The sequence below is a fragment of the Zea mays genome, chromosome 8 (genome assembly GCF_902167145.1).
Source record: "Zea mays cultivar B73 chromosome 8, Zm-B73-REFERENCE-NAM-5.0, whole genome shotgun sequence".
In the NCBI taxonomy this organism is placed as follows: Eukaryota; Viridiplantae; Streptophyta; class Magnoliopsida; order Poales; family Poaceae; genus Zea; species Zea mays.
Genome location: NC_050103.1, coordinates 156,549,602 through 156,574,385, shown reverse-complemented (window position 1 = coordinate 156,574,385; position 24,784 = coordinate 156,549,602). Strand labels below are relative to the sequence as shown.

The window sequence follows — 24,784 nt, the reverse complement described above, 5'->3', positions numbered from 1 at the left end:
TTCAATTCTCCTTCGAGACTAAGTCAAACAAACTCAAGCATATGGTTAGTCTCAAAGGGTCAAGTTGTAACACATCTCCCCCTAAAACTGTGCATCACTTTGCAACGGACTTGTGAGGTCCAGGGAGTGTTTGTACAACTTGAGCACCACAATAAACAACAAAATGCAAAATAAACATGATCAAAGGCATAAACACATGTATGCTACAATTCAATCCAAGTTTCGCGAATCTAAGACATTTAGCTCACTACGCAGCCTGCAAAAGGTCTTCTCATCTAAAGGCTTGGTAAAGATATCGGCTAGCTGGTTCTCGGTGCTAACATGAAACACTTCGATATCCCCCTTTTGCTGGTGGTCTCTCAAAAAGTGATGCCGGATGTCTATGTGCTTTGTGCGGCTGTGTTCAACAGGATTTTCCGCCATGCGGATAGCACTCTCATTATCACATAGGAGTGGGACTTTGCTCAGATTGTAGCCAAAGTCCCGGAGGGTTTGCCTCATCCAAAGTAGTTGCGCGCAACACTGACCTGCGGCAACGTACTCGGCCTCAGCGGTGGATAGGGCAACGGATGTCTGTTTCTTAGAGTTCCATGACACAAGGGACCTTCCTAAGAATTGGCACGTCCCCGATGTACTCTTCCTATCGACCTTACATCCAGCATAGTCGGAGTCTGAGTATCCAACTAAGTCAAAGGTAGACCCCTTTGGATACCAGAGCCCGAAGCAAGGCGTAGCAACCAAATATCTAAGAATTCGCTTCACCGCCACTAAGTGACATTCCTTAGGATCGGATTGAAATCTAGCACACATGCATACGCTAAGCATAATATCCGGTCTACTAGCACATAAGTAAAGCAAAGAACCTATCATTGACCGGTATGCTTTTTGATCAACAGACTTACCTCCTTTGTTGAGGTCGGTGTGTCCGTCGGTCCCCATCGGAGTCTTTGCGGGCTTGGCGTCCTTCATCCCAACCCGCTTTAGCAGATCTTGCGTGTACTTCGTTTGGGAGATGAAGGTGCCGTCCTTGAGTTGCTTCACTTGGAACCCAAGGAAGTAGTTCAACTCGCCCATCATCGACATCTCGAATTTCTGCGTCATCACCCTGCTAAACTCTTCACAAGACTTTTGGTTAGTAGAACCAAATATTATGTCATCGACATAAATTTGGCACATAAACAAATCACCATCACAAGTCTTGGTAAAAAGAGTTGGATCGGCTTTCCCAACCTTGAAAGCATTAGCAATTAAGAAATCTCTAAGGCATTCATACCATGCTCTTGGGGCTTGCTTAAGTCCATAGAGCGCCTTAGAGAGCTTACACACATGGTCGGGGTACCGTTCATCCTCGAAGCCAGGGGGTTGCTCCACGTACACCTCCTCCTTGATTGGCCCGTTGAGGAAAGCGCTCTTCACATCCATTTGGAACAACCTGAAAGAATGGTGAGCGGCATATGCTAGCAAGATACGAATTGATTCTAGCCTAGCCACAGGAGCAAAAGTCTCCTCGAAATCCAAACCTGCGACTTGGGCATAACCTTTTGCCACAAGTCGAGCCTTGTTTCTCGTCACCACCCCGTGCTCGTCTTGTTTGTTGCGGAACACCCACTTGGTTCCCACAACATTTTGCTTGGGACGAGGCACCAGTGTCCAAACTTCATTGCGCTTGAAGTTGTTTAACTCCTCTTGCATGGCCAACACCCAATCCGGATCTAGCAAGGCCTCTTCTACCCTGAAAGGCTCAATAGAAGAGACAAAGGAGTAATGTTCACAAAAATTAACTAATCGAGATCGAGTAGTTACTCCCTTGCTAATGTCACCCAGAATTTGATCGACGGGATGATCCCTTTGAATCATCGCTCGAACTTGGGTTGGAGGTGCCGGTTGCGCTTCTTCCTCCATCACTTGCTCATCTTGCGCTCCCCCTTGACCAAGTGCCTCCACTTGAGGTACCTGTTCGTCATCTTCGGTTGGGGGATGCACCATAGTTGAGGAAGAAGGTTGATCTTGCTCTTCTTGTTCCTGTGGTCGCACATCACCAATCGCCATGGTTCGTATAGCGGCCGTCGGAACATCTTCTTCATCTACATCATCAAGATCAACAACTTGCTCTCTTGGAGAGCCATTAGTCTCATCAAATACAACGTCGCTAGAGACTTCAATCAAACCCGATGATTTGTTGAAGACTCTATATGCCTTTGTATTTGAGTCATAACCTAACAAAAACCCTTCTACAGCTTTGGGAGCAAACTTAGAATTTCTACCCTTCTTCACTAGAATGTAGTATTTACTCCCAAATACACGAAAGTACGATACATTGGGTTTGTTACCGGTTAGTAGCTCATATGACGTCTTCTTGAGGAGGCGATGAAGGTAGACCCTGTTGATGGCGTGGCAAGCAGTGTTAACGGCTTCCGTCCAAAAGCATTCGGGGGTCTTGAACTCTCCTAGCATCGTCCTTGCCATATCGATGAGCGTCCTGTTCTTCCTCTCTACCACACCATTTTGTTGTGGTGTGTAGGGAGCGGAGAACTCGTGCTTGATCCCCTCTTCTTCAAGGAACTCCTCCACTTGAAGGTTCTTGAACTCGGATCCGTTGTCGCTCCTTATCTTCTTCACTTTGAGCTCAAACTCATTTTGAGCTCTCCTGAGGAAGCGTTTGAGAGTCCCTTGGGTTTCGGACTTTTCCTGCAAAAAGAACACCCAAGTGAAGCGGGAAAAGTCATCAACAATAACTAAACCATACTTACTTCCTCCTATGCTCAGATAGGCGACGGGTCCAAAAAGGTCCATATGCAGCATCTCCAAGGGTCTTGATGTCGTCATCACATTTTTGGTGTGATGAGAGCCTCCCACCTGTTTCCCTGCTTGACAAGCTGCACAAGGTCTATCTTTTTCGAATTGAACATTAGTTAGTCCTATCACGTGTTCTCCCTTTAGAAGTTTGTGAAGATTCTTCATCCCCACATGTGCCAAGCGGCGATGCCACAGCCAGCCCATGCAAGTCTTAGCCATTAAGCATGCATCTAGACCGGCCTCTTCTTTTGCAAAATCTACTAAATAAAGTTTGCCGTCTAATACACCCTTAAAAGCTAGTGAACCATCACTTCTTCTAAAGACAGACACATCTACATTAGTGAATAGACAATTATACCCCATGCTGCACAATTGACTAACAGATAGTAAATTGTAACCAAGAGACTCTACTAAAAACACATTGGAAATAGAATGCTCATTGGAAATTGCAATTTTACCTAACCCTTTTACCTTGCCTTGATTCCCATCACCGAATATGATTGAATCTTGGGAATCTTTATTCTTGACGTAGGAGGTGAACATTTTCTTCTCCCCCGTCATATGGTTTGTGCATCCGCTGTCGATAATCCAGCTTGAACCCCCGGATGCATAAACCTGCAAGGCAAATTTAGGCTTGGGTCTTAGGTACCCAACTTATGTTGGGTCCTACAAGGTTAGCACAAATCTTCTTAGGGACCCAAATGCAAGTTTTATCACCTTTGCATTTAGCCCCTAACTTCCTAGCAATTATCTTTCTATTCTTTCTACAAATTGCAAAGGAAGCATTCAAAGCATGATATATTGTAGAAAATTCATTTACTACTTTCCTAGGAGCATTATGAACAACACTCCTTCTAGGCACATGATGAATAGCATTTCTTTTAGGAACAACATTTCTCCTAGTAACATTTCTATCATACACATTAGAGGAACTAGGAGCAAACATGGCATGAGAATCATGAACATATGAATCAAAAGCATCATGACTTACATTTCTAGTTTGTCTTCTTTCATGATACAAAAAGGCATGGTTCCTCTTAGCACTAGTAGCCATAGGGGCCTTCCCTTTCTCCTTGGCGGGAATGGGAGCCTTATGGCTTGTTAAGTTCTTGGCTTCCCTCTTGAAGCCAAGTCCATCCTTAATTGAGGGGTGTCTACCAACCGTGTAGGCATCCCTAGCAAATTTTAGTTTTTCAAAATCACTTTTGCTAGTCTTAAGTTGAGCATTAAGACTAGCCACTTCATCACTTAATTTTGAAATGGAAACTAAGTGTTCACTACAAGCATTAACATCAAAATCCTTACACCTAGTGCAAATTGTAATATTTTCAACATACGAGTTACTTGCTATTTCTAGTTTAGTAGTTAAATCTTTAATTTCACCTTTTAAAGAAGAAATGGTTTCATTACAAGTAGAAAGTTCACAAGAAAGTATTCCATTTCTTTTAACTTCTAGAGCAAGTGAATTTTGAGCACTAACAAATTTATCATGTTCTTCATATAAGAGATCTTCTTGTTTCTCTAAGGTTCTATCCTTTTCATTTAAGGCATCAATCAACTCATTAATCTTAGCTATCTTAGTTCTATCCAATCCCTTGAATAAACTAGAGTAATCAATTTCATACTCACTAGATTCATCACCACTAGAAGAATCATAAGTATTAGCATTACGAGTGATTACCTTCTTTTCCCTTGCCATGAGGCAAGTGTGATGCTCGTTGGGGAAGAGAGCCGATTTGTTGAAGGCGGTGGCGGCGAGTCCTTCATTGTCGGAGTCGGACGAGGAGCAATCCGAGTCCCACTCCTTGCCTAGATGCGCCTCGCCCTTTGCCTTCTTGTAATGCTTCTTCTTTTCCCTCTTGTTTCCCTTTTCCTGGTCACTATCATTATCGGGACAGTTAGCAATAAAATGACCAAGCTTACCGCATTTGAAGCATGATTGCTTCCCCTTGGTCTTAGTCTTGCTCGGCTGTCCATTGCGAGAATAATCAAATGAAAAGTTCGAATTGACCGTCTTTTTATAGTCGTGGTCGTCGTCCTTTTGGGAAGAAGAGGACTCATCGCTGTCGTAGTAGACGATCTCCTTGATGCGTCTTGTCTTCTTCTTCTTCCCATCTTTTCGCTTGTGGCCCGAGCCCGAGTCATTGGACTTGTCATCCCTTGGCTCGTTGACGAAGGACTCCTTCTCCTTGTCGTTGATCACAATTCCCTTCCCCTTAGGATCCATCTCTTCGGGCGGTTAGTCCCTTTCTTGAAGAGAATGGCTCTGATACCAATTGAGAGCACCTAGAGGGGGGGGGGGGTGAATAGGTGATCCTGTAAAACTTCAAAACTTTAAGCCCCAAAACTTGATTAGGCGTTAGCACAGTTTATGCCAAGTGGCTAGAGAGGAGTCAAAACACAATAACCACAAGAATTCAATCACAGAGATGACACAGTGGTTATCCCGTGGTTCGGCCAAGTACAAAACTTGCCTACTCCACGTTGTGGCGTCCCAACGGACGAGAGTTGCACTCAACTCCTCTCAAGTGATCCAATGATCAACTTGAATACCACGGTGTTCTTGCTTTTCTTTTCTCAATCCCGTTTGCGAGGAATCTCCACAACTTGGAGCCTCTCGCCCTTACAAAAGATGTTCACAGAGAATCACAGAGCAAGGGAGGGATTAGCAACTCACACACGACACAAAGATCACAGCGAATAAGCACACACAAGACCCAGACTTGAGCTCAAAAGACTAGCACACTAGAACGGAGCTCAAATCACTAGAATGTCGAACAAGTGCGCAAGATTGATGTGTGAGTGATCAAGAGTGCTCAAGGAATGCTTGGTGTTTTCCTCCATGCGCCTAGGGGTCCCTTTTATAGCCCCAAGGCAGCTAGGAGCCGTTGAGAGCACATCTGGAAGGCTATTCTTGCCTTCTGTCGTCGGGCGCACCGGACAGTCCGGTGCACACCGGACACTGTCCGGTGCCCGATTTGTTTCCATAAAAAGCGAAGCCGACCGTTGCCGACCGTTGCAGATCTGGCGCACCGGACAGTCCGGTGCACACCGGACAGTCCGGTGCTCCCTTCCGACCGTTGGCTCGGCCACGTGTCGCGCGCTGATCGCGCGGCCGACCGTTGGCCCGGCCGACCGTTGGCTCACCGGACAGTCCGGTGCACACCGGACAGTCCGGTGAATTTTAACCGAAGTCGCCGGAGAAAAACCCGAGAGCGGCCTCTTCGGCCGAGGCAGCCTGGCGCACCGGACACTGTCCGGTGCACCACCGGACACTGTCCGGTGCACCACCGGACAGTCCGGTGCCCCAGACCGAAACAGCCCCTTGGCTGTACACAGCCAAGTCTTCTCTTCTCTTCTTTTATCTGTTTCTAACACTTAGACAAATATATTAGTACACAAAACCAATGTACTAAGGCTTAGAAACATACCTTAACTTGTGATTTGCACTTTGTACATCAATGGGCATATTTTCACATTAAGCACTTGTGTTTGCACTCAATCACCAAAATACTTAGAAATGGCCCAAGGGCACATTTCCCTTTCAGGTATTTTGAACAGTTACCTTTTTCTCCTTGGCCATGAGACACGTATGGCGTTCGTTGGGGAAGAGTGAAGATTTGTCGAAGGCTGAGGCGGCCAGTCCCTCATCGTCGGAGTCGGATGAAGAGCAGTCAGAGTCCCACTCCTTTCCAAGGTGTGCCTCGCCCTTCGCCTTCTTGTAGTTCTTTTTCTTTTCACTCTTGATGTGTCTTTCTTGTGCCTGGTCATTCTCATTATCGAGACATTGAGCAATAAAGTGACCAGTCTTTCCGCATTTGAAGCAGGAGCGCTTTCCCCTTGTTTTGTTCTTGTTGGGGTACTCCTTGCATCCTCTAAGTGCGGTCTTGAAGCGCTTGATGATAAGCGCCATCTCATCCTCGTTGAGGCCAGCAGCCTCTACTTGTGCCACCCTGCTTGGAAGCGCCTCCCTGCTGCTAGTAGCCTTAAGAGCCACAGGTTGAGGCTCGTAGACGGGTAGTGGACCATTTAGCGCATCGTCCACATATCGAGCCTCCTTCACCATCATGCGCCCGCTCACAAACTTCCCAAGAATCTCCTCGGGCATCATCTTGGTGTACCTAGGATTCTCACGAATAAGGTTGACAAGATGAGGGTCAATTACGGTAAATGACCTTAGCATTAGTCGGACGACGTCGTGGTCCATCCATCTTGTGCTTCCATAGCTCCTAATCTTGTTGACCAGGGTCTTGAGCCGGTTGTATGTTTGAGTTGGCTCCTCTCCCCTGATCATGGCAAACCTCCCCAGCTCGCCTTCCACCAGTTCCATCTTGGTGATCATAGTGGCATCATTTCCCTCATGTGAGATCTTGAGGGTATCCCAAATTTGCTTGGCGTTGTCCAAGCCGCTAACCTTGTTGTATTCATCCCTTCACAAAGATGCTAGCAAAACAGTGGTAGCTTGTGCATTCTTATGAATTTGTTCATTAATTATCATAGAATTATCCGTACTATCGAAATGCATTCCATTCTCCACGATTTCCCAAATGCTAGGATGGAGAGAGAATAGATGACTACACATTTTATGACTCCAAAAATGAGTAATCCTCTCCATCAAAGTGTGGGGGTTTTCCAAGAGGAATAGAAAGCAAATGGGCATTTGAATTGTACGGAATGCGGGAATAATCAAGGAATAGTTTTGATTAACCGTCTTTTTCTTTGACGACGAGTCGTAATCGTCGTTGTCTCTTGGTGAAGAAGAAGATTCATCGCTGTCGTAGTAGACGATCTTCTTGATGCGCCTCTTCTTCTTCCCGTCCTTCTTCTTATGACTCGAGCCAGAGTCAGTGGGCTTGTCGTCCCTTAGCTCGTTGAAGAGGAACTCCTTCTCCTTGTCGTTGACCACCATCCCGTTTCCCTTAGGATCCATCTCTTCGGGCGATTAGTCCCTTAAATGAATAGAACGGCTCCGATACCAATTGAGAGCACCTAGAGGGGGGTGAATAGGTGATCCTGTAAAATTCAACTCAAATAGCCACAGTCTTAGTTATTAAAGTTAGAACAACTAAGTGGCTTGAAACGAGCTCTTGTGAACACAGACAATCAAAGAGAAAGCACACAAGAGACACGCAATTTTATCTCGTGGTTCGGCCAAGTAACACTTGCCTACTTCCACGTTGTGGCATCCCAATGGACGAGGGTTGCACTCAACCCCTTTCAAGTGATCCAATGATCAACTTGAATACCATGGCTTTCCTTCCTTATCTCTTTTTCCCGTTTGCGAAGAATCTCCACAAGTTGGAGTCTCTCGCCCTTACAACGAAGATCACAATGAAAGCACAAGAGTAAGGTTGGGAAGCAACACACACAAATCCGCAGCACACACACACACACACAAGCCAAGACTTGAGCTCAAAATGAAGCACAACAAGTTAACAACTAGAACGGAGCTCAAATCACTAACATAATCGATCAAGTGCCCGGAGACGGAGTGTGGGAGACTTAGAATTCTTAGTGAATGCTTGGGTGACTCCTCCATGCGCCTAGGGGTCCCTTTTATAGCCCCAAGGCAGCTAGGAGCCGTTGGAGGCCAACAAGGAAGACCATTATTGCCTTCTGTCGGGTGGCGCACCGGACAGTCCGGTGCGCCACCGGATAGTCACTGTAGACGGTCCGGTGCGGATCCCCTTCCTATTCTGGCACAGACGACTGTTGCAGATCTATGGCAGTTGGCGCACCAGACACTGTCCGGTGCCCCCTGCCGACCGGTTGCGCGGGCCACGCGTCGCCCGCGAATTGCGCGGCCGACCGTTGCGCTGGCGGCCGTTGGCTCACCAGACAGTCCGGTGCACCACCGGACAGTCCGGTGAATTATAGTCGTACGCCGCCAAACTTTCCCGAGAGCGGCCTGTTCACCGGAGGCCAGCCTGGCGCACCGGACAGTCCGGTGTGCCAGACTGAGCTGAGTCTTGGCTGCACACAGGCATTCTTTTGCAATCCTTTTCTTTTCTTCTTTTCTCTATTTCTAACACTTAGACAAAATATGTTAGTACTCAAAACAATGTACAAAGTCTAGAAACATACCTTGTTACATGATTTGCACCTTTTGCTTATTTGGCACATAATATCTCACTCACTATGTGCTGGACACTTAATCACCAAAACATTATAGAAATGGCCTAAGGGCACATTTCCCTTTCAGTATGTAATCTTAAAGGGAAATGTGCCCTTGGGGCATTTCTATATTGTTTTGGTGATTAGATGCTCAACACATTATGTTTAGACTAACATGTCAAATGAGCAAAGGTACATGAAGCAAATTGAGCTTGGAAGAGGACACAATGCAAATCTATATGGACCAAGAAAAGGGTAAGCTCTGGACACTTAGTCAATTGTTTAGTGTGCTAATCATATTTGTCTAAGTGTCAGGGACATTATAAAGTCAAGTCAAAAGGAGCAAAAGTGAACAAGAAATTAGAAAATGTTGTGCTAAACTAAAGAGCACCAGACGGTCCGGTGCCACCCACCGGACAGCCCGGTGCATGGTCCGACCAACTGCCTGCTCTCGGGGAATTTTAGTCCAATGTGCCAGCCGCCAACGGCTAGCTGCCACGTCGGCCGAGAGCCAACGGTCAACTGGAGCACCGGATAGTCCGGTGCCCCAGAACAGGAAACCACCCAATCAAGCAATTCTCTACCCGCGCACTATTCACTGTCTGGTGCACCCATGGACAGAAGGCAACTAGGGCCATCCAAATGGAGCTCCAACGGCTCCTAGGTCCCTTGGGGCTATAAAAGGGACCCCTAGGCGCATGGAGCACTAAACCAAGCACCCATTAAACATCCTATAACACAAAGACTTCACAATCACGCCATTGTTTCATTGGGATAGAGATTTGAGCACTTCTTTGAGCTGTGACTCCGCTGTATTGTTTCGTGTGCTCGTTTCTTGACTTGTGTGTGTTGTTGCTGCAACTCAAGTTCTTGTGTGTGTTTCTACTCCCCCTTACTCTTGTGTTCATTTGAGATAATTTGTGTAAGGAGTGAGAGACTCCAAATTGTTGAGGTTCCTCACAATGGGACATTATTGAGATAAAGAGAGAACTGTGGTATTCAAGTTGATCTTTGGATCACTTGAAAGGGGTTGAGTGCAAGCCTCGTCCATTGGGATGCCACAACGTGGAGTAGGCAAGTATTCTATACTTGATCGAACCACAGGATAAAAATGGCAGTGTCACTTATCTTTATCTTATTGCGATTTTCTCTCTATTCACTTCACTTACATAATTGCTCTGAGTTTAATACTCAGTTAGTGAAGAACAATTAAGTGAAGAAGTTCACTCCTATCATCCTCTTCATTCGAACTTGGATCTTGCTTTCACTAATCCAATATTAGTCCAAGTTTATTTTGTTGAGCTGTTTTTACAAGATCACCTATTCACCCCCTCTAGGTGCTCTCAGTATCATAGCACTCAAAACAACATAGAGCAATAGGAGATACTACCCAACAGTTTAGTGGTAAGCAAGGTATAGAGTAAACCAAACTAGGGTAACATATTAGGTCCCAACAAGTTAATCTGAGCATGTCACAGTGATTAACAGGAACATTATTAGGTAAAGAAGAGTGATCAAGGGCACAACTTGCCTTCAGCGAGCTCTTGCTCAGAATCTTCAACCTGATGTGCTCTAGGCTCCTCAGTCACTTGCTTGTCTACTCGCAATAATACAAACAAACATTGCATAGGAGAAATTAACAATACACCAACCATGAGAGCAAACTACATAATAAGGTTCTACGTGTCACTACGAGACCGTAGGTTCAAGAATCACAAAAGGTAGAGTTACAGTTAAGAAAATATGGTTTTCGAAAGATCTATGTGATTAGATATGAAAATTATGTTCTATGTGGATTAACATAAAGCATGTGATAAAAATATTCTAAGTAAACACCTTAATTCATCTCTAATCCAAGTTAAATCTTAATTAGAGATCATATTTTAATCAGGTTATAATTATAGACATATTAACTTTACCTAGAAAGGTTAGAACATAGGTTAAACGAATATCTAATTATAAAAGTCTGTGATATGACACAAATAGTGTTATTACTACATGGGTAATTTTAATATGAAGCTATCGCAATTTGAACGGGTCCAATAATAGTAAAAATGATGAGATATGGGTTTTCTAAGACTATTGGATTTATTTCTATACTAAAAACCAATTTCAGATTTTTAATTTCTATAATTATCCGATTTATTGGACCGCGGGTTCTATTTCATATAAGGCTAGGGTTAAAACTATGAAACTAAGGACTGAACTGTAAGACTCTTTACACTAGCATGGATGGCAGGTTGTTTTATATATAAGGAAGATATGGTCTCTTTTGCAATTATGCTCGGTCGAAGGGGTACGTGGCACGATGAGTTGTCCGATCGGGGATCGATGGGCCAGATTAGATCATGCCTCTCATCGACCCGGTGCACAACAGGGATCATCAGATCAGGGATCAATGGTCTCGAGGCATATCCACGTTTTGGTTACTCTAGATCCGCCCACCCTGAGATCTACGGTTGGATTCAATAGACCAAAGGGTATTCTAGCTTCTAATCTTTGTCGCTTATCTCGTTATCGACGACCACATGCCCGTCTTCTACCCTGCGACACCAAGTCAGACGGCGCAACTGTGCATCGCCCACAGCCCTGCCGGCGCCCTCAAACCGGTGACCAAGCGTTCGGCTCAATTCGACTATGCACAAATGGTAGGGCTTGTGCGCGGAGGGAGATGAAGGGATCTGCACGATTTAGGGTTTTGGAAGCGGTGGATTCCTCCTATCGCGATGACTCGACGAATTCTGCATTCACGTTGATTTGGGTGACTTTCACATAAGCGATTCTTACATAAGCGAACTGAGAAACAGAGTGTTTGGCTGTCAAAAGCCAATTCCGATGACCAAAATCTTGCTAGAAGCTGAAACAAAAACAAGTCTAATACATGGTTGGATAACGAAGGTGTACACGAACTATTAACACCTTTCATCAACTTTGAACCTGCTAATCAAACTAATAGTCTTTCTAAATTTTAGTGTATAAATTGCTATTTAGGAAGTTATTTATATATAATTTTTTCTATATGTTTATACTCTCCAATGTTTTTCCATATCTTATTTGTATTATAGAGAGTTATTTTTATTTGTTATCTTTAGCTAGCAAGAAATTTATAATGTTTTATATATTTCCTGCACTATGAAGAGTTGTCGGTGTTTCGTATCTCGCTCTGACAAGTAAATTTATTGTGCGCGTTCTGGGCTCCTGAGGGTGTGCACGGAGGCCGCAAGATTTATACTGGTTCGGACATAACATTCCTACATCCAATCATTGTGGCTTGCCCTACCGGCACCATTGATGGTCAAACTCGTAGTAGGGGTTAAAAGTAGTCGAGAGAGTGTGGAGAGACTCACAGATCACTTATTAGGGTGGAAGTGGTGCTTAGAAGCCGAGAGGTGGAGTCCTACCTAAGTCTTAGCTTGGCGGGGCTCCGGCCTTCTGGTTCTCGTCGATGCTCCTCCTCATGTTCGTCCTTATGGGCTCGTCTTCGTCTGTCGGTTCGTCTGTCGATCTCTCTCGCCTTGAGGCTAGCTTCTCCCTTTTGTAGACTAGGACTAGGGTCGACCAACGGTGGCTTTCCTAGGAAGGAGCCGTAAGACAAGGGTAAAACCATTGTTTTACCTCGTATGAGTCCACATGTACTTGTGGGGCCTAGGGCTGGCTGACTGCCGCGTATTTATCGCGGGGCGGTGATGGTCCTAGGCACCATCATTCCGGCTACGCCGACCCATGGCTTCTGTAGCCTGTGGCTCAGTGTAGTCTATCGTGCAGTTCCCTGCGGGAGGTCTGCACACTCAGGCCTAGTACGATATGCCATAAGTGCGTAGCAGTCTAAGGGTGTGCGAGCCATTAATATACCGTAGTCCGGGGGCTCGTAGGTCATGAGTGCTATGTGTCCTGAGGGGTCCATAGGTCATGAGTGTGAAGCGGACCGGCGCTGATGCTTTGGCTTGGCGCCAGACGTGGTTATGCGACATCATTTATGGCGGGTCAGCCGGGGCCAGACGCGAGATCCATTCGAGTGGTTCCCTTACTATACGCCCATCCTCCTTGTCAAACTCAGCCACGCCCGGTCTCAAGCTCGATATCGCGAGGTTCTACTAAAGACGGGTCCTTCTAGATTCGACACACATGCCTCTTACGCATGACTAATGGACCCCAACGACTAGGGACTCTTTTCTTAGTGACCAATAGGGATGGCAGCGGGTTGGGTTTTGTTCGGGTATAATAATACCCGATCAAAAATTGTACTCGAGACTTCTACAAATATCCATACCCACCAAGCCAATCGGGCGAGAAACTGTACCCATACCCATGTCCATCGGGTATCCACCGGGTATCGGGTATCCAGTGGATATGTTATTGTAGACTAAATAACATTCGGTCAGTGTTATAATAAATGCATAAAATATTTTAGTTTACATCTAAGCACCAATGCAACACGAGAATGACTATATTTGGCTACACGTCGATACAATATATCAACTCATAATTATCACATCCAATAAATTTAAATTTGAGTACAGAGAATAAAAGCTTAATAAGTTCATGACAGTTGACAGTTATAACATTGTCAATGTCTCATTGGTCTCGATTACATTACAGTTGACTGTTAACACAACACAAATTAATATTCATTAATCAACAACACATGAGAGTGAGTTTTTCTAGTGAATGTAGCACATTTTTAATGGATGTAGCACATTTAAAGAGGTATATTGATATTTAGGGTATCCACTGGATACCCGTGGGTAAAGTATTTTACCCATACCCGACCCAATGTATTTCGGGTATCCGACCCGATAGGACCCACAAGTGAGTTTTTGTATCCGTATCTATATCCGGTGGGTACGAAACCTGAGGATATCCATACCCACGGGTCCAACTGACATCCCTAGTGACCAAAGGGTCCCAGGTTCGGGGTCATTCCCCCGACCAGAGTCGTTCTTGTTTTCTATTTTTAGCTACTGAAAATTTTAAAATAAATATATTTAAACAATTATTTAAAAATACCGCGAGAAAGTATTTTACTGAAATCTTTATTACTAGCAAAAGTTTTAAGAACAACGAGTGCCACAGATCAGCCAAAACGACAAAAAAAATTGACGGCAAAAAAATCATCGCGATCCAGCATGCACGTTGCAGGTGGCCCCACCTGGCACAGATCTCACGGTCGATCGGATCTCCCGGTTCCCGGTTCCAGCCTATAAATGCCACTACGGAACCTCGCTCCCATCCAGGATCCCGTTCTCAGTCGCCAGCCACTGGTCACAGCCACCGTCTCCCTCCTTCCCCAACCTCGCCGCTATCAGGTGGTGGATGCAGCAGCGCGGCCGCTCCTTCAACAGCCGCTCTCGGAGCTTCTCCCGCGCCCGCGTCGCCATCGAGGGATCTTAATCTCACAGCCATCCCTCGGTCATTTCGTTTGAACTCGGTTCTGAAATTCTGACTGACGAACGCACGCAACGACCTACCGTGATGGACGCCGCCGCCGCCGCCGCCGTTGTTTCTCTTAACGGTAAGCGATTGGGCTCCCGCGCGTCGATCCGTGCAGAGGGGATCAGATCTGCTCGTTGTGTTTCTACCTTGGGGGTTCATTTCGTGTTGTTTGGTTGGATGGGGAGAAGTGTCGAGCACATGGTGTGTGCGGTTTGGTTTGTTCGTGTTGACGATTTGTTTGCGGGGCGTTGCAGGGAAGATGGGGGCCGAGGAGAGGAAGGCGCAGAAGAGCTACTGGGAGGAGCATTCCAAGAACCTCACCGTCGAGGCCATGATGCTGGACTCCCGCGCCGCTGATCTCGACAAGGAGGAGCGCCCTGAGGTGATTGATTCCGCGAGGATGTTTCTTCCCGTTATCCATTCCATTTTTTATTTCTAGGTATTTAGGTGCATATACTGCTACTGCCTTGTTTTAGTGCCTTTCTGGATCCAGCTGCTTGGATATGGGCAGCATCTGTCAGACACTCAGCCTTTGCTACGTGGTATCCCATGGCAATCTCTGAAGGGACGCGTGTGTGGAAATAAAGGCGGTTGCACTTTTTTTTTTGGATAAACTGGTCGGCAATTTGTGTTGTTCAACACAGGTGTGCTATGATTGCTTGGGAGAGGGTTACGTTGATAGATATTTTTTATTTTCTTTTTATTTTTTGCTTATAAGTGTGCTATGATTGTGACGGGACACGGGAGAGGGTTAGGTCGATTGTTTTTTATTTCTTTTATTTTTCTTTAAAGAGGGAAAACTGAACTTGGCCAAGAAAATCGCTTTCTCACTTCAGGTTGTGCCAGGTCTTTTAATTTATGATGTGAAGTATAACTAATTTCTTAGCTAAACTCTAAATAACAAACAAGGTAAATGTTTACTTCTTTTGAGCAGCTGAATTTTGCTAGGGCTTATACTCTGACGTAGTAAACTACACATGTACTGATTATGACCATAACAAAAAATGTTGTTTGATTATTTTCCATCGACTGTTAAATATTATATGTAATAAAGTTAACATCAAAGCTAATTTACACCATGACTTCATTTTATTGTGTTTTATGATGAATACCTTGATTTTTCTTTTATAGGTTGTATCTCCTGTAAGCATGTGATGTCGTGATGATCCATTTCATGTTCTGACTATGATATTTCTTAGTTTAATATAACATCTGTAATGAAAAAATAGGAATTGAAAATTGGAGCTTGCATTTATTGATTATCTGTTAAAAATCGAACCAGTTCTATTTTATTTTCAGGAACTGTGACACAAGTATGCTATGTCCACTGGTTGCTTGAAATGATAAATTTTTTTTATTTAGCAGACATCATTTTGATTTGTAAGAGAAAGTGTTCCTGGATGCATCTTGACTTTTAGGGTTAACCATTTTGATATGCTTCTGGTCCTTTTCTGTAGGTCCTGTCTTTGCTTCCTTCATATGAAGGAAAATCTGTACTAGAGCTTGGTGCTGGAATAGGCCGTTTCACTGGAGAACTCGCTAAAACAGCTGGGAATGTTCTTGCTCTGGATTTTATTGAAAGTGCAATTAAAAAGGTATTGAAATTTGCAATGTCTTGGTATAAAAGTTTTGTGTTTGCCAACTGATGGCCTTCATCTGATTTATAGATGTTTGTATGGTTGATTCATTCAATTCTTTTATGCATTTTTTCTTGCAGAATGAAAGCATTAATGGTCACTACAAGAATGCATCCTTTATGTGTGCTGATGTGACATCCCAGGACCTAGTGCTTCAAGCTAACTCCATCGATCTGATATTTTCAAATTGGTTATTGATGTATCTTTCAGATGAAGAGGTAATGGATGAGACATGATTTGAATAAGTAACAAATTCTAATTCCATAGTATTCCTTGATCTTCTCGCTGAGGTTGCTCTTGTAAAATGGATCTGTGTCATAAAAAGTTCTGAATGGCGCCTTTTTTCTAAATGAGTTAAAATTGGTGTTCAAATGTACTGACTGAAATATATTTGAAGTTTCTGGTTCTTGCATTTTCCAACTTTTGTCTCTATGTAGGTTGAACAGCTAGTTCAGAGAATGGTAAAATGGTTGAAGGTTGGTGGCTATATCTTCTTTAGGGAATCTTGCTTCCATCAATCTGGAGATTCAAAAAGGAAAGTTAATCCGACACACTATAGGGAACCAAGTTTTTATACTAAGGTGAGAAGGCACACTGTCCTACTGCTCTTCCCTTTTGCTTGTCGCTTATATCAGATATTCAGGTTTGCCAGTAAATTCATCTATTGCATGATATGTTTCTTCTTATTTAATATTTTCAATACCATCTTCTTTGAAATAATTAATTAATTGATTGTTTATTCCATAAATAGGTTTTCAAAGAATGCCATACCTTTGATCAAGATGGGAATTCTTTCGAACTTTCTCTGGTTACTTGCAAGTGTATTGGTGCTTATGTTAAAAACAAGAAAAACCAAAACCAGGTACTTTTGTTTGTCCATGCATATACACATGTGTTAACCATGGTCAACTGAGGTTAGTGATGGACATGTCTTTATGGTTTATAGATATGTTGGCTATGGCAAAAGGTCCATTCTACAGAAGATAAAGGATTTCAAAGATTTTTGGACAATGTGCAGTACAAAGCCAGTGGAATATTACGTTACGAGCGCATTTTTGGAGAAGGTTATGTGAGCACTGGTGGAGTTGGTGAGTGCGGCAATCCCTGTTAATTTTAACTTGTGATGTTCTATTTGCATTGTGTCCTTAAATGTTGTTATGTATCACTGTCCAACAGAGACTACAAAAGAATTTGTGGACAAGCTGGATCTCAAACCTGGACATAAGGTGCTTGATGTTGGATGTGGAATTGGGGGAGGTGACTTTTATATGGCCGAAAAATATGATGCTCATGTTGTTGGTATTGATCTTTCCATAAACATGGTATCATTTGCACTTGAGCGTGCCATTGGGCGCAGTTGCTCAGTGGAGTTTGAAGTTGCTGATTGCACTACGAAGACATACCCAGACAACACATTTGATGTCATATACAGCCGTGATACTATCCTTCACATACATGTATGTTTCAAATATATCCTGTTTCAGATGTACGCTTTTTTCAGAAGCCACCCTTAACGCATCGTGAAGTTTTAAAACTACACGAAATGATACTTGAGAGACATATTTGTTTTTATAATCACAGTCCCAACATTAAATGCTGCGTGCTTGTTTTGTTCAGAGTAACATTGTTTAAGCTGACATGATTTTGCTTTTGTTTTGCAGGACAAACCCTCTTTGTTCAAAAGTTTTTTCAAGTGGCTGAAGCCTGGGGGCAAGGTCCTTATCAGTGACTACTGCAGGAGTCCTGGGAAACCATCAGAGGAATTTGCAGCGTACATTAAGCAGAGAGGTTATGACCTACATGCTGTGGAGGCTTATGGACAGGTGTTTCTTACTTGCATTTTTATATGGTTATACTAGATACAGTTATGATCAAAATGCAGCACTGACTCTCTTGTTTTGTCATATTATCCAGATGTTGAAGAGTGCTGGTTTTCGTGATGTCATTGCTGAGGATCGAACTGATCAGGTTTCTTTGTAACTGTCCTTTTTCCACTAAGATGTTTGGATGAACACAAGTTTCTACTGTACCAATCCGTGCTCTGTGTTGCATTTCAGTTCCTTGGTGTTTTAGATAAGGAGTTAGCTGAATTTGAAAAGAACAAGGACGATTTCCTGTCTGACTTCACCCAGGTCATTCAACAGAAACCCTCGAGAACTCCAGTCATGGACTGGCAAGCAGATTATAGTTGCCTGTGCCCTTTTGACATCTCTAACTCTGAAACTCACTTGTGCATTCCAGGAGGACTACGATGATATCGTGAACGGTTGGAAGGCAAAACTGCAGAGGAGTTCTGCTGGTGAACAGAGGTGGGGGCTGTTCATCGCCACCAAATGATGATGCAGATGTGAGATGTGCGTGGACGTGAAAATAAAGCATCCTTTTACTATAATTGATGTCGCATTAGTTATTCTGAACCCAGGTAGCCTGGGTCAGTACCTACTACCCTGTTTATCATAGGACGTGGAGAGAACTCGTCCAGTTTTACATTCCCGTCACTGCTTTGCCGGAGTGCTGTGGCAATCCATAAAATCTAATAAAGTAACAATAAGCTGTCTGCAACTGCAAAGTATGTGCCCATGTGGTCTTAATTGCTATGGTTGTGTGATGGAAGTTTCATGTTGAAGCATCTAAGGAGCAGTGAACTGCAATGCTGTATGTCGCTTTTGGAACAGAAGAAGCGCATGCAGCATAGCATCCCTGGAGTAGTTAGTGGCGGTGGCAGGGTCTGATGGTCCGCCGGACGGCCGCGCCGGAGCCCGGAGGAGGGGCAAGAAACGGCAACTGCAGCAGGAGCATCAGACGAGTGGAGCGGAGAGGATGAGGATGACCGATGACGTATTGACGTGGCCCAACCAAAGCAAGCAAACAAACAATGCATTGGCTCCAGGGTCCAGGCTCTAGTGCTCTACTAGCCTCCAGCCCAGCCAACAACAGCCATATCGACACAGACGAACAGACACAAACGTGCTTGGTCACCACGCAGAAGCTACGGGTTCTCTTTATTATTTAGAAGTCGCCTGCTCCAATCGCCATGCATACTTTGCTGCGTTCAGTTGCATCCAAAATCAGCTGGAGCATAGTAAACTCTTCTTGATCCGTGCGAGCTCGTCAGCCACATCCTTCATCGACACCCTATCCTCAGGCAAGTCACACGAGCACTGTAAACCCAAGTTCAGCATCTGCGCTAGGCAGCTCCAGTCGGCACGCAGGACATCCCCACTGCTTGTTGCCTCCTCGTCTACAAGAAGGATGCTATGGTCCACGACATGAGCGAGTCCTGATGGAATAGCCTGCCTGACCCACTCTCTCAGGCTTAGCTCCTCGCTGAACATGGCGTCGGTGGGCTTCTTCCCAGTGACGACTTCGAGAAGCATTACCCCGTAGCTGAAAACGTCGCTCTTCCTTGACGCTTTACCGGTTGAAGCGTACTCTGTAGTAATTAATGTCAGTTCACGGCGAAGTAAACAAACAGAGACATCGTTAGTGACCGCATATGCATGAAGCACACGTACGTGATGAGACAGTATGAAGCTGCAGAGACAGTCACGTACCTGGTGCCATGTAACCAATCGTTCCCTGCATGTTCCTCGAAACCACGGAAGTGTCATCGCCGGGAAGCAGCCTTGCAATGCCGAAGTCGGCCACACAAGCCGTCATATCCTGATCAAGCAGCACGTTGCTCGGCTTGAGGTCGCAGTGCAGGACCACCTCGAAGTGCTCGTGGTGAAGGTAAGCCACCGCCAGAGCCACGTCCGACATGATGCTCACCCTTCGGGACAAGGACAGCCCGCGGCGGTCCCTACAGAGCAGCCACTCGTCTAGGCTCCCGTTCGGCATGTACGGGAGCACCAGCGCCCTGAAGTCCAGGTTGGAGCAAGCGGTGAGGATCCTGACCAGGTTCCGGTGCCGAGCCATACGGAGCGCACGGCACTCGGCATCGAAGCTCACGGTGGCCCTCTCCAGCTCCATGTCCAGGACCTTTACCGCGACGGTCTGCCCGTCGTCCAGCACGCCTCTGAACACCTTGCCAAAGCTTCCGGCTCCTAGCAGGTTACCGTCGTCGAAACCGTTTGTGGCGCGCGCAAGCTCCAAGTAGGAGACCGTCTTGCGGTTGTTTGCCTCCTCGCTAGCGGCGACCGGCAGCTTCTTTGCCCTCTTGTTGACGTGAGCTCTGGCTCTGACCAGGATGAACAGGCAAGCTCCTACTACAATGGCTGCTGCAGCACTCGGAAGTACGATTTTGAGGACACCAGATCGGTGCCGGTGGTCGTCGTCGAACTCATCGGTTGGGCAGCGTGGGAGCCCAAGGCGTGGCAGGCCACACAGTGCAGCGTTCCCTTCCAGTGACTGCAGCGTGATGTTTGAGAACACGCCGCCCTCTGGGACTCGTCCATGCAGTCTATTGAAAGAGAGATTCAAGCTTGTGAGGTAGCTGAGATTGGCGAGGGACTCTGGAATCGTGCCAGACAGAGAGTTGTACGAGAGATCCAACGTTTTCATGCTACTTAGCTTGTTGCCAAGTGCACTTGGGACACGATCCTGGAGCAGGTTCTTCGATAGATTCAGGTAGGTCAGTGTACTGAGCGCTCCCAGCGAAGGTGGTATTTTGCCGTGGAGTTGGTTGGAAGAAAGGTCCATAAACGTTATCGCCTTCAGAATTTCAGTACCTTCCGGCGGGAACGAGCCACGCAGGGCGTTGCGAGACAGGTCAAGACCCACAATGTTCTCGAGACCCCATAGCCCCGGGGGTATCACTGAGGTGAGGTGGTTGTTTGATAGCTCTAACACCTGTAGGTTGCTCAGGTTCCCGATGCTGTCTGGTATGGGGCCATGGAGCTCGTTGTTGGCCAGGCCCAAGCCAAACAGCTCTGTCAGTTTCCCGATGTGTGCGGGGATAGTTCCAGACAACCTGTTGCTAGACAGGTCAAGGCCTCTGAGGTTCCTCAGTTCCGTGATGGATTGCGGGATTTCCCCGTTTAATCGGTTGTCGCGGAGATCAACGAACGAGACGCTGCTCGGCATGTTTGGGATGTGCCCGGTTATTTGGTTCTCAAACGCCCGGAAGATCTGGAGGGAGGAGAGGTTGGCCAGCGTAGAGCTTGGGAAGCTACCGGCGAAGGAATTGCTGTTCATGACGATGTATTTGAGGCTCCTGCAGCCTGACAGGTCGGCCATGAAACCGACGTCTCCGCTGAGCTTGTTCTCGTCGATGTAGAGCTCGGTAAGGGATTCCCCGAACAGTTTCCGCGGGACAGGTCCGGTCAGTGAGTTGAAGGATACGTCAAGGATGGAGAGCATAGACAAGTTCCTGATGGAGGCCGGGATGGTACCTGTCAGGTTGTTCATTTCGAGGTTCAGCCACTGCAGCTGCGCCAAGCGGCCCAGCTCCGGCGGGATCTCCCCATGCAGCCTGCTCGTGGTGAAGTCTAGTACGGTGAGGCCGGTAATGTTGCTCAGGACGGCGGGGATCTCGCCGGAGAGGTCGTTGCCACCTAGGGAGATCCACGTCAGCTCCGGCAGGGTTGACAGCCACGGCGGTATCCCGCCGGTGAAGCGGTTGTATGGCAGAACGAGCTGCTGCAGGTACTTGCACGTCCCAAAGCCTGGCGGCACCGTGCCGGTGAGCTCGTTTTTGCTGAGGTACACGCGTTCCAGCAAAGGGAGGTTAAAGCTCTGGTTGTCTGGCACCGGCCCCGAGAGGTGGTTCCGGGAGAGGTACAGGCCTAGCAGGCTGGACATGTTGAACAGTGAGGACGGGATCTGCCCCGAGAGCTGGTTCCCCGACAGCTCGAGGACCTGGAGGTTTTGCAAGGAAGCAATGGCGCTAGGGATGTCCCCGGTCAGGCTGTTGTGTGCCAGGCTGAGGAAGCTCAGCTGAGTCGACGACGTCCCGTTGAACAGGCCCTGGGCCAGCGGCCCGCTCAAGTCATTCCTACTCAGGGTAAGGAAGCCAACGCTCCGCAGATTGGACAGCTCGTGTGGGACTTCACCGGTGAGGTTGTTGGAGTCGAGGCTGAGGATCCCAAGCGCGGTGAGGTTGCCGAGCGTGGCTGGGACGGCGCCCGACAGGTAATTGTTGGAGAGATCGAGGGAGAGTAGGCGTGGCAGCTTCCCGAGACTAGCTGGGATGTTCCCCGTGAGCTCGGTGCCGCTGAGGTTAAGGCTGGAGAGGAAAGACAGGTTGCCGAGCTCGGGAGCCAGGCCACCGGCGAGCCGCACGCCGGGGAGCGAGCGCCAGAGCCGTGACGCGCTGCCTGTGGCGGTGGCCGCAGGAGACGCCGACCCAGCCGCAGTAGGGCGTGCCGGGCGTCCAGTTGCCGCGGAGGACGTCGCCAGGGTCGGAAAGCCTGTGCTTGAACGCGAGGAGGGCCGAGAGGTCGGTGGCCGTGGCGTTGGATGCCGAGACGAGCGCGGGCGGTGCCGGCGTGAGCAGTGATGAGGCCATTGTTGTTAATAAGGCTAGGTGGAGGAGACTGAGAGCCATGGTGTGGGGACCGGATAAACGATAAAGCTTGGGGTGAGGCGCCATGGTGTGCTTGCTGGCCTGGTGGTAAAGTGGCAATGCATGGAATATATGGAAAAGCTCCGAAGCTGTGCATGGCACGTACTTATAGAGAAGTTACTGCATAACAACGTCGTAACTCTCAATAGTGGTGTCTATGTAGTCTGAACTCTGAAGTCGTCTGAACTATCTGATCTTGCCAAACAAATTAAAACAAACAGCAGTACGAACGAATTTTGTGAAATCAAAAGTTAGTCGTCGTCCGAAGAGGATAGAAAGCTAGAGGACGTGACAATGCTCACGAAGACTTCGACTCTTGCTACTGTTGGAGGCAGGAATCAAGCGAGCTTGGCTGAAAGCCTGAAGGAAAGCTACTGGACTGAGACAGCTCCAAATAGCGTACCCGCCGGGACGAAAGCAACGGGACTGAAACCAGGAGTGTCTCTCCAAACCACACGCAGGCATGTCATCGCGTACTTGACCTGAACGTGTGGACCAATACACGAATTAGAACCATTTGACGGGTTCGAACTTTGGAATTAAAGGTTGAGCCTGAACGCAAGCAACTAAAGAAATAATAGCGTCTCCAGTCTCTCCACCATACACGTACGTGTTTGAGAGGGACGGGAGTACACACAGATCAGAGAAAGCGTACATGGGAACTCACTGACGATTTGTTCTTTGCACGCGAAAGTCCATCTGCAAACCGGCAACGACTACGCGGAACGGTGAAAGACTGAAGACTCGCGTAAAGCTTCTGCTACGCACATCTAGTACAGGACCCGATGCAACAATAGCAGTAGTGTTGCACTGTGCGTGTGCATCTTCCATGTAATTGGCAAAAGCAACGAAGGGAGGCGATTGTGATTGAAGCATCAATGCTAGGGCAAGGAAAATACAGGTGTTAGGCCATGTTTCAGACATCTAAAACTAATAGCCAGCAACTAAAATTAAATGAGAGATTAAGAACGAATCAGCTAATAGACCATAGCTATTAGATGTTAGCTGCTCTAACCCAGCTAAAACAAGCTAACAACTTATTAGTTGACTAGCTCTGGAGGTTTAGAATAAGGTACTAGATAACTGTTTTGCAAACATAAGATTGATATGTGTATTTGTGGTTCGAGTATGTGATAAGTGATTGTAAACGGAGTAATGTTTACAGTTGAGTTGGGTGGACCAACCATGTTCGTTTGTGGTGCGCATGTGTGATGTCCATAGAAAGTGGTTGACGATAAAGATGAAGGTCATACGGGTTTGTACCAATCAACCAAGAACGGTGAAGGATGAACGCTAGGACTTTACTAAGAGTCTGGAGAAGTTTGGTGATTGGTTGCGGTAATGGACAGCTAGGGACATCGATAGCTACGAGGACATGGCGGAACAGATCGCATCAAAAGTGCAATTGAATATGGTGGGAAACGTATCTAGGAGGTAGGAGACACATTGTTGGATCTTTTATGGGTCTGGCCCATTTATTGAATAAACTCTATGGTGTGTAGTGGTGGAGAATACCAATAGTACCATATTGGAAGTCCAAGGGTCTTTTATCTTGAATTATATGGTGGGAATTGTTCCACCTAACTTGAGAAGTCAAGAAATGGACAAGGGCGTGCCACACGCGCGCGCGCGCCGCCGCCACCGGCCGGGCCTGGCGTGGCGTGGCGTGGCGAGGCGAGGCGAGGCAACTGCTTGTCTCTTCGTCAGCTGCATGCGAGACCGTTGTCCTTCAGCTGCCCGTCTCTTCGCGTGTCGCGTGCAGACTCTTCTCCTTCAGCTTCCCTCTGCGAGAGGTCAAATAGAGGAGAACCCCTGGCACTTGGTACACGAGAACAGAACCATTTTCAGAGTCACTTTGCAGCCGCAAGTGTGGGTGTTTCCATCTCGTAGCTCTGCGCGCACAGAGAGGCGAGAGGGCAGGTGCCTCCGAATCCCTTGCCGTTCGAGACCCTGCTCGGGGGATCGGCAATTAGGTTTTTAGGGAGCGTCTACGCGACTGCCCAACGTCCGTCTTCACCGGTTCCTGGCGTCTTCATCTCGCACGGATGGCAAGAGAAGTTGGACAAGGATCAGGATCCTCGGACCGCATGGGAGGGTATGATCAATTCAGTTCGTTACTGTTTTACATTCTGCATATTACATATATTCATCTCTATTGTTTCGTATGTAGCTCTGTTCTGTCAGATTATGATATGTTATATCTGTCTGTTATAATTTTACAGTCATCCTGTTTATATTGCTATCTATTTATTTCCAGTTGTTCCGTAATAATTCATGAACCATGTTTACATACTTATTA

General features: G+C 46.5%; 2 protein-coding genes across 2 annotated transcripts; one reads left to right on the top strand and one right to left on the bottom strand.

Annotated features, from left to right (window-relative positions):
* Positions 1-14,142: 14,142 nt before the first annotated feature.
* LOC100282545 (uncharacterized) lies at positions 14,143-18,588 on the top strand. The gene is made up of 12 exons (NM_001155453.2): positions 14,143-14,422; positions 14,598-14,725; positions 15,801-15,938; positions 16,061-16,198; positions 16,418-16,561; positions 16,732-16,842; positions 16,927-17,068; positions 17,157-17,437; positions 17,642-17,803; positions 17,895-17,948; positions 18,038-18,112; positions 18,222-18,588. Exons 1-12 carry the CDS (start codon positions 14,383-14,385, stop codon positions 18,315-18,317), a joined length of 1,509 nt encoding a protein of 502 aa, NP_001148925.2. The 5' UTR covers positions 14,143-14,382; the 3' UTR covers positions 18,318-18,588.
* A 252-nt stretch (positions 18,589-18,840) lies between these two features.
* Positions 18,841-22,550, bottom strand: LOC103636198 (receptor kinase-like protein Xa21). Its single transcript, XM_008658549.4, has 2 exons — positions 19,535-22,550; positions 18,841-19,413 (listed from the first exon to the last, which is right to left on the bottom strand). The coding sequence occupies exons 1-2, from the start codon at positions 21,720-21,722 to the stop codon at positions 19,049-19,051; spliced, it is 2,553 nt and encodes an 850-aa protein (XP_008656771.2). The 5' UTR covers positions 21,723-22,550; the 3' UTR covers positions 18,841-19,048.
* Positions 22,551-24,784: the final 2,234 nt, after the last annotated feature.